General features: G+C 38.6%; 1 protein-coding gene across 3 annotated transcripts in view; it reads right to left on the bottom strand.

Moving 5' to 3' along the window:
• Nucleotides 1–9,123, bottom strand: part of LOC100184055 (disheveled-associated activator of morphogenesis 2) — a 25,459-nt gene extending 16,336 nt beyond the window's left edge. For 2 of the 3 annotated variants that reach the window (XM_009861759.3, XM_026836284.1), the window contains exons 1-5: nt 8,684–9,122; nt 7,351–7,440; nt 7,117–7,191; nt 1,182–1,273; nt 90–225 (exon numbers count right to left, since the gene is read on the bottom strand). In XM_009861759.3, coding sequence (XP_009860061.1) covers nt 90–225; nt 1,182–1,273; nt 7,117–7,191; nt 7,351–7,440; nt 8,684–8,869 — 579 coding nt within the window. In that variant the 5' untranslated portion in view covers nt 8,870–9,122. Of the gene's footprint in view, nt 1–89; nt 226–1,181; nt 1,274–7,116; nt 7,192–7,350; nt 7,441–8,683 lie in introns of all 3 variants that reach the window. The other variant, XM_026836283.1, reaches the window with a different exon arrangement.
• Nucleotides 9,124–10,711: the final 1,588 nt, after the last annotated feature.

Raw genomic sequence — 10,711 nt, forward strand, 5'->3', positions numbered from 1 at the left:
GTAGACACATGGTCATACAGGCTATGGAAAGATAACTTGTATGCAAAATTGGTCGCAAGATTTGTCGGTAAATAGAGGGAAACTCTTACCGTGTTGTTCATAAGTGCTTTGATACATCCGATAGCTGATGTGTGTATTCTACTCTCCCGTACTTCAGCCACCATGTTCTTTAGAAAGTTGAGCAGACAGGAAATCCCGTCAAGTTCCGCAAATCTCACGACAAACCTGCACGACATATTGGGCGTTTAAACTGGGATTATAACAACAAAGAAAAAAGGTGTATGGATTATCTAGATCTATGTGGTATGTATGGAATGTAGACATTGGCGCCAAACTTTTTAAAATGCAGGGGAGGTAGGGGTAGTGGGGTAGTAAAACGCACATTTCAATGAGATAAATCTAAATTATCGGTCAAATGTTTACTAATTAATATATTGCAGGAATTTCTTGAGTAGGTCTGTCACCTCATATATGGTGGCTGGGTATCTTTGTGTGTAAAATATGGTTTTAATGAGAAATAGTGGACTGACCACAAAATGGTCTTAGTGGTTTTTAATGGATAGGTACTTCACTGGAATAGCATTGAATAAACACATTAGGAAGGAAGTCATTTTATCAAACCACAGCAAAAAACAATAAGGTTAGGAGATGCAATTAAGCAATGTACAATGACATGGACATTTTTTCGTAATACCAAATTGTGATTTGTGAATATCTGATGTATTATATTTCAGTTGGTGAACTATAGGTTTTCTTTATTGGGGTCTAAACCTAAACTATCTACACAGCTACCATAACAAAACATTACGCAAAGTTATATGAACCATAAGAAACAGGCCGGTGTGGGCTCATTAAGTCCAGACAGTGTTTAACTTTGAAACAACTTGATACAGTTATTATGACTGCAATATATATAATATCTATAGGTTCAAATACAGTGATGTGACCCAATAGCGCTTGCATAAAAGAACCAAAAGATACCAGTTCAAACCTAGATGCTGCTATCATTATAGATGTATGTGTGTTCAAAGTAATGGGCCAACTTAGGCCAAAATCTATATCATGCCGCAGTGTAGAACCTCACCCACACAGAATATAATATGTAAGAAATTTTAATAGATTACTCCAACCCAGTAGTCACTGATGGGTTGTTCAAATTGACAATTATTTATTTTACCCACCTGACAGGCTGAGTACGTAGAGCAGTTTTGAGTCCATCCACCAGTTTCAATCTCATTTCTATTTCTTCTTCATCATAAGTTAAAACCATTATCTGTAAACACAGAACAACTTTATTGCAGCTGTAATGTAACTGTGTATTGACTTAGTGTTAGAAGTCACTGAAACCCATATTGGTCTAACATTTTCAAGACTTGTGTAAAAAGGTTAAAAAATGGTATGTGTTTATTGCATTAAATTTAAAATAGAAAATAGAATGCCACAGTTTTTTTAGTGTTTAATACATACAGTCTTACGGGGGAATTACAATTTGTAAAAACAATGTTTTTTTGTAAAATATTCATGCTCATTGCCCAGTATTGTAGTTTTATTTAGACTATTATTGCTACTGAGTATTGTTCATGACACAATGCTATTGCAATGCAAAACAAAAACAACACAATATTCTTGAATTTCCAAATGAGAATAACATGGAAATAGGTCACTTACAATTGGTCACAAACAAACGAATTGATCAACTGTGTAAAACAAATATTAGCCACAGAACAAACAGACAATAAAAACATGACTTTCTGGACAAAGAATCTGCCGCTGTGGTTTGAGGCTGATTAAGTTCTTTGTTCATTGACATTTATGGCTATTTATGGTATATGGCATGTAGGAGTTGTTTGTAGTTTTTTTGCTTTGAAAAGTCTTATACTGACACATATAATGCTATTTCTATGACATAGCTTTGCATGTTTGTATGGTATTTCGTGTAAAAAAACTAAAATGGCAGCACAAAATGAGCTGTTGTTAGCACAAAGTTGGCAGACACCTTGCCAAAAATCGTAACAACGTAACGCTTGAGTTCAAGTCTGGCTGGCGACTCAAGCCTTGCAGCAACGCGACGCATTTGGTTCGGTGACATTAACAATACTGGGCGCGGTAACCTGGCTGTGACGTCCGTAGAGAAAACCGCATAGCTTGCGAAAAAAGCGTCCCATTACGTAGTGTTTTGCCGGCGCGTTAAATATTGGTTGGGATTTATTCACTCGTGAATAACGTCAACCACTAATTGCAGGAAATGTGTTGCTACGCAAACTTAGGGCGGATTAGCGGGTTTTGAGAAGAAATTTGCAACTAAAGTTCTAAGGAAAATATGCTGTAAACGAATTACGTAATTTTAATGGCTGGCAGCTACTTCCGATGTGCACGTGATGGCAAGCCTTTGAGGCAATAAACAAGACAGTGTTTTGAGAAACAAACAAGTGACAATTCAGCGAATACACTGACCTCACTTCCCGTCGTGCAGTCAATAACACAAGCCAGTCTGAGTAAGTACATGGGGATGCACAGACCAGCGCTAGCGCATCCCAATGCAATATTCTAGCGTCTACCAATGTGCTGGCGAATCCCAATGCATTATTTACGCGACTAAGTCTAACAAGGGCACGCGCGGCCCGGAATGTTCTGGAAATAACTTGTTCTTGCGAAGACTAGCATATCCCACAGACCAGCGCTAGCGTATCCCAATGCATATGCTAGAACATCTTCAAGTGCTACCGTATCCCAATTCACTATTTAAGCGATTATATCCGGCTCCGGCAATGGCACGCGCGAAGTGGAATGTTTAACAATTACCTTAAAATCGTCGAGCGGGAAATTGCCGATAAGAAAATAAAAACACATAAAACCTCTGCTACAAAAGTCGCGGGTTCGGTTTTATTAATCCCCCGCTGTGGTGGTAAGTGGTCGGCGAAATGAAAGCCTTGTGGTCGGAAGACATTCCTAAACGGACGCAACGGGTGGTGTTGGAGTTCAGAGGGCCACGCAGGGTCGACTAATCACCGACGTGTCTTGTTCAATAAGGGGAGGAATGATTTATTGCCCAATGCGCGTGTGGGGACTTAACTTTTCACGGATTTCACTTTCAGAATAAACAACGTTTTATTGTGGATTTGGATTTGGTTGGAAAAAGTCTAAAAACAATTTTTTAGTTGGTGTAATTTTGATACAATCTTATACAACGCGTTTAATTTGACTTTTTTGGTTTTTATTATTATAAAACCGATGTTTCTACAACACAAAAAAACATTTGGACCCAGGAAAACTAATACGCTGGTCGCTGACTGTTGTTATAATGCATATTTAGTAATACTGAATAATTAAACATTACTGTATACGTGTATAGTGGCAAATGAACGTATGCGGTGTGCATAGTCAAATTGTTTTGCATCGACGGGGTGCAGTTTGATAGCAGGAAACTAGTCATGAATTACAATACGTGATACTTCCTGCCTTTGACTGCAACAGCTCTATCTTTTGTATACCGTAGTATAACTTCAAAGGGAAAACAAGCTACTGGTAAATATCGGAGGAGGTCCAAAAATATTAAATACACTGTATGTGGGTTTGGGGAGCTTTTTTACGACAATATATACTGTTGATATGAAAAAGAAATATCCAAATCAAGAAGAATTTGCATTTACTGACGTCTTTTTGTTCGTAGTTTGCACAAACAGCAGAAAATATTGTAATAGCGCATGGGTTTTTTAAACCGGACATTTTCAAACGTGCTGTTAACTTGTTACTATTTTTAAAAGAGGATACGTAGGCAGGTAGGCTATTGAATGGCAGCGGTGGTAAATGCGTCTCTCTCTCTTTGGGAATGAACAGATAACTGAATGCGATGAATTAGAAGGTTAAGTTGGCTACCTTTGATTGTGGCGTGTTGGTGGTATATTTTAATCGTGTATAATGTGAACCCGTGCAGAGAGACATCCTTAGGGGATTTTAACATTATGAAAGTAATATAAGCTAGGGAACTGTTTAGATTCACTTGCGTGGTAATAACGGTAAATTGGCCAAACGCACAACAAGGGTAGGAATGAATTCGTAAGCTGTGAATAGATAATCAGGCAAGTGGTATTGAACCAATCTTCTATCCAAAAGGGCAATAAATGGCCAATTCAGTGTGGGCATCCAATGTTAGGGCAATTTCATCATTCGTCTGGCTTGGTTTCAAAGATCTCTTATCAGGAAAGTCACATATGTCGTTGCTTGGATAAAAAACACTCCTTTTACGCGTACAGGGACCGATAACTGGATTTCGTATTGTTTATGACTGATTGTGTTTTGCTGGAAACGCACACATGAAGCCGGGAGAAGGGAGCGTGGGAAAGACGGTCGTTATTCCAAACTAGACTGTTTCATTATGTGTGGGAATGTACTGAATATATATAGTAGGGTGGGAGAAAGAGATGGGACAAATTTTTTATCTATTTTCTCGTCTCATTTGGTAGTAAATAAAGAACATTCAAAGAATAATGAAACTGTATCCTTACGACTCCCGTAGACCGTTGTTAATTGTTTAAAACACGATCAGGATGTTCGGATATTATGTGCTAAAGGTGTTCAATCCCCCATCCTACCATATTTCGTATAAGAAAATTTCTTTCTTTTTTAATACGCCCAAATAAGGCCAAAATGTCTAAAAACGTAAACTGCGAAATCGTCACATTTAAAACCTAAAATTTCCGGTTTGTCAGTTAAACTAAAACGGGTCAAGCGGAGTCGCTTTCATCTTTTTATGGTGGTATAAACCTACAGACCAGTCGGCCATAAAACAACTTTGCTTTTAAATGACACACTTGAAGGTAGTGGGAGTCACGACAGTGTAAAACGGGAACGTGGAAATCAATAAGGGTAATACGGCACTCGACTAAGACTAATCGAGTTATATTCGTCTTTTTCAATGGACAACGAACGATTAAAGGACATGGTATACCGGATGGCATCTGCCGATGAAAACACGGTCGATATATGAGGTAAACAAACTACCTATGCCTTTGTTCTTTAAAAGGGAAATGGGAAAAAGGCCTTTTCGTGGTAAAATTGATACATACACGCTTACGCTGTACGCTTAACAGACGGTCAAGTAAACAAATAACTCATTCTTTTGCTCAGTGAGGAAAAACGGAGATAAAGGGTTTTAAAGGTAAAATTGATACAAACACTCTTACACAGTGCGTTTAACCTGCACAACCTCTGGTAAAGAGATCGAATTTTTAACTACCCGGCAAAGAAATGGCTGACTGATCGAATTACACACGATCCGTGGATAAATCAAAACGATACTCGAGTTAGAAGAGTGACCTTTTTATAGAAAGCGAAGTTAAAAGTGATTAATTTCACCGCGGTTGGTGCAAAGTTGTGTTTACCTATCGCCTGCGAGATTCGGTACGTGTGAAATGTACAGTTCAAAGCAGGGATGTGAAAGCAGAGAAGCACTTGTAAACACGAGTTACTGATTGTATTGTAATAAAAGGGTGGCACGTCGAAAAGCAAGTACTATTGTTACATTTCATCGGCGCCGAGAGAAAGCATTGACAAGTATAATGGTAGTCCACAACAGCGAAAACGCTCAACGCTGATTTAAAATTTAGGAATACAAAAAAACACAAGCTGCTTGGCGAAACGGTCGACAGCTGTTATTACTATATAGATAATAAACAATAGAAAAGTCGTCACGTTTTAAGAGAGAAACTATCACGCATATTGAAAATATAAACCACATACGCAAGTGAAAGACGGTCTAAGCGATGACGTCACTCACGATATGGGGATCTCTTTTATCGGGTGATGACGTCATATATAAAACCAGACAGCAGATGAGACGTCGCTTTTCGCTGAATTTGGTTCGCATAGGAGTAAAGGATTTCCGACAAAATACGGGTTCCGGAAAAAAACTAGTAATTTAAAATGGCTTTAATCGTTAATAGGAAGATGTTTTATAACTACGGCGCCGTTTTTTTTTAACTAGGGCCAATACGTCGTCGTCGGGTTAAGGGTTTTCAAAAGCGGCGATTCTCAGGACGATACGGTTTCATAAAGCATAGCTTGAAGCTAGCAACACTTGACACACTGCGTTGGCTCTGTGACTGACCGTCGAGTAGCATTCTGTGAGCACTTGTATGGGTTCTCAGGAACGTGCTAAGACGGATTGGTTAAACAGGGTAGCCACATTAAAGGGGGTTAGGAACACAAGGCAAGAAAGAAGCGCGCTCGCCCGTGAAACGGTTTCTATTTTTAAAGGTAACATGATGTGCCGGTTCACGGGATGTGTGTAAGACATAGAATGTATCAATAGTAAAACGGAACAGCCGAACACTGAACTTTAAAATGAAAAATTAGCATACAGCTGGGCTGCCTGGGCATAGTGGCTTCTCTATATATCGTAGTAGAGGTAATGGGAAAACCCGGGTCTAAATTCCAGCCCTCTAGAACGTAGGTTCTCGCCCATTTAAAGAGAATGGAAATAGAATATAGTGCGGTACAGGGTACATACTACATATCGTAGGAGAGGTAATGGGAAAACTCGGGCCTAAATTCCAGCACCCTGGGACCTCACCCATATTGAAGATAGAATATAGTATGGTAAGCAAACTGCGCGTTATAATGACACATACGCGTCTAAAAATGAGGATGCGACTACGACACGATGTACGTAAGCGCAATTTAACACCCACGGAATTGGGCAATAAGCGGGGAAAGAGAAACAGTGATTCACCTAAAATGTGTCGGCGAATTTGTGTCATGACGTAACGAAAATAAACATTACCCCTGTTAAACTGCTATGACGTAACGCAACGCAACGTAACGTAAACATTGGACTATTTCCGCTGCAATAGCGGGCCTGCTACCGGATACATGGCTAGGATTAAACATAAAGTAAACATTGAGACGCGCAAGGAACACACCATGAATAAGTGACGTAATGTTGGTATAAGTATAGACCATGCTAACGCCATTCCTGAGTAATGATGGTTTATCATGCCTACGGTCACTAAAACTCTAAATACAAAACGTGGTTTTTGAAATACCAACATTATTATACTGTATTCTAAAAGTGTAGGTATTGGGGGGGGGGCTGTTGTTTTATATCATAGCGCTTACCGTGCTCATGGAGTTGAGGCGATCAATGTAATAATCAGGCCAACTCGTGGCCAGTTTGTTTGGATCTTCTTGCTCCTGTAGAAAGTAAATAGGGTTTAGCCTTAACACATTGGTAATGGGCCAACTTTGGCCAAAATATTAGGTCCCATGACGGGCCACGACGTAGGACCTCACCCTTACACAATAATATAACAAAATAGGGCGAATTTTAAGAAATATCATGCCGTTTTTTACCTTTTTCTTGCTGCAATAGATCTGCCACTGCTTTTCAGGTGGTAGGTCAAACATTGCTTGACGGTTTTGCGACGGGAGGTCTAATTCATCCTGTTAAAAATGCAAAGTCAGGAGGTATACCTGGAATGCGAATGTCACATTCCAATCTATTGTTGTTCACGCGACACTTGAGTTAAAAGCGCCAAAAAGGGCTTATTATACATAACGAGGTTTTGTGAGCGTCTTTTTGCATATCATAGTCTATATATTGGTACATTACCCCTAAACCCTATGTATGAAATTAAGACCTAACGTTCGCCTTTTGCGTGTGTACTAATGGCGTGTTGGGCCTCTATTAATAAAGTACTTGTGAGCGTTTGACTGAAATCGCAGTTAAACAAAGCACGAAGCTGTGGTATTGTTGTTTACACTGAGTTTCAGCGCTGCCTGGAAGCAGTGCATCGTCATTGCGCGTGGTTTAACGTTATACGGAACGAATACGCATCGTGAACAAATCAAAACGTATTTAACAGATATATAACCATCTTTATTATACTTTTTTAGTAAAAACTTGTGTCCTACGCGCCTAGTATTATATTTTTAAACAGGGCCATTCGGATTACTATTAAAGCAACCTACGAACAGGTTCACAATCGATCGAATTCCCTCCCGCACGCACAGACAGCAGGGACGAACATTTACTCCGCATTTCCGTTCATAGATCTAGGTTACTTCGACCAGCAGACGTTTATCGGCAGCGGCGCGCTCCCGGGCCGTCGTTTTCCCGACAAAAAGGTCCCAGCGGGACGTACCGACGCCCGACCATCTGTCCGTGGCATCACACTAGTATCGCTGACCCCGTGACCTAGTCACGTGCTTGCGTCTCGCGATTCCGCCGGCAATTAGTTGCTGGTTTCGATTTCATTAAGTTGTGGAAACAAGGGTAAAAATAGACCTACAGTAACCTTGCCACGCGTGACGATGCAACTGCTTAGTGCTCTGTGTTCCAGGCATAGTTTCTTGCACGAAATACTGATATTAATGGCTGACATTAGATTATACCCTATAAAAGTACATTTATATGTTTATAACACATATATATCATTAGTTGAATTTTCACACCACGAATTAAGCACAATTGAACACTAAACTCATAAAAGTAGCTTAATCTGAATTGCAATCTGTCAACATTTTCCAAATTTAAACAAATTGGAAATGATTTCAACTAATTTACCACAAATTTCAAAAACTCTGTTTTAAAATTTCCAAAATCGAAAAAAATACAATATTAAATTAAAAAATGTAAACAATATTTTATCGAAAATTTGTCCAAAATTGTGTTTTACTAATTTACCACAAATTCCGAAAACTTGGTTTTCAATTCAGAAGGCGAGGGCATCGGAGGGAAAGTCTCGATATGAGCCGGAGCTGTCATTGCATCTGTCATGTTCAGTTGTATGTCCGGAGGTTCGTCAGCTGCTCCGAAACATCCGCAGAAGATGTTTCCCCGTCCCCCAGTTTTTCTTTTCTTGCGTGGCATTTTTTTTCGCTTGTAATAAATCCGATATAATATTTCCCAATATTGCTTTGATTTTTTTGTTGAGATACAATGTCGTTGTTAAAGGTTTTAGTAAGTTTGTACCATCACCCAGGCATTTGCTTGAGTTTTTTTACCAACACTTTAGCATTTCCTCATTATTAACACCTAAATAGTATCAGAAATGTAAAAGTTGGGAAAAATGAAAACAATTTTGTTAAGAACAGTTTAAAACTTATCTACATATATATTGTACTCTAACTGCAAAGTATAAAAAATACATGAAATATATTAATTTAAACAGAGATTATTATATGTTACTCTGATGGTCAAACTTACTTATATATACATAATATATACATATTGCTTTCATATAAAACAAAATAATTTAGTCTAGTAATCTGCAAACTGTTTTTATGTGTAAAACATGAATTTACTATAGGGCTTATAACATCATAGACCACCTACAGAAATGCATTGAAAGAAAAACGACAACAATTTATAAGAAAATTAAACTAAAGTTTTACCAACAAAACACGTGAAACTTGACTCTTAAAGTTCCACGTTTGACCTACAACTAATTCTTACATACGCCTTGCTTTCAAATTAGTTACAGCAATTCTACGCCCTCTCGGCCGCCTCCACACTAAAATAAATCTTCAAAATGAAAACGTCTGAAGTGTGGACCGCATTACGTCATAAATTCACGATGTAGATCTCTAGCTCGAACAAGCGGTTGCGATTTTAAACAAAGTTGACGCTAGGTGGTCTCGGATTTTATCTTTTATAGCGAGATTGTTTGAACTGAGGGCACAAACAATGAATGTAACTTTTTACTTTATCCTCGCGTGGCCGGAAAGCGACAGTCGTTAATACACGGCTCTTCACACATCTCGTGCCAGCTTACGAGTTACCATGTATGATACTTTGTAGGTGATTATTTTTCGGAAAGGATTTATTTTTTATGTATGACAATATTATTATATTGTGTTGAAACTTCATGATCGTTTGGTATAGTGCTTGTTGATTTGTATACCGTATACGGTTCGTTGTTGGAGAGCCAATGCATTTAGAACGCCCTAGGCCCTAGACTTAGGGCTAGGTTCTCTAGGATTTTTGAGAAGGCATGATTCGATGAGTTCTTACAACATTTTGCGTACACACTTATTGTTAAGTCACGGTTGAATGAAACTGGTTGCATGCACTACACGCACGTTCGTGTAAACGCCATTAAAGCAATCAATATAAGCTACTGTAGTAACTGTACATGTGTAAGATGAAAGTGATAATAGTTGTAAGAAATTTTAGCGCTGCAAACAGTCTATTCAGGAAGTACTTAAAGAAAATCACGGCCAGGCTGCTGATATAACTATGTAACATGGTATAACTACACCACAGCCTAAATCAAGTTACAGTTTATAAAGTTCAACCGTAGACATACTCTCTGGATTGTAGTAAAAGCATACAGTTTAAAGTCATGATTAAGCTAAGACGGGTAAAATAGAACAACTGCTGCTGTATAGCATAATTTTAAGCACATTCTGTGAGCAATATTATAGGCTTACTTGATGCGGTAATATAGTGCCCAAGAACTAATTTATACGCAGTCTATTATAGAGACAAGACGGTACATATGATTTAACGATTGTGAAATATTTACTGTGTTTGTTTAGTGAAGCGTTTTAACATGGGAATTTCTGAGATCGTTCCTGTTGTTGTTGGTATTGGACGAATCGGTAAGGTTCACGCTGCTAATCTGATCAAGATACTAAAGTTTAGTCCTGTGGTATAAACCAGAACACCCGTGCTGCAACGACTGTCGTTTTCCGCTACTCGAGAAAGATC

The sequence above is a fragment of the Ciona intestinalis genome, chromosome 10 (genome assembly GCF_000224145.3).
Source record: "Ciona intestinalis chromosome 10, KH, whole genome shotgun sequence".
In the NCBI taxonomy this organism is placed as follows: Eukaryota; Metazoa; Chordata; class Ascidiacea; order Phlebobranchia; family Cionidae; genus Ciona; species Ciona intestinalis.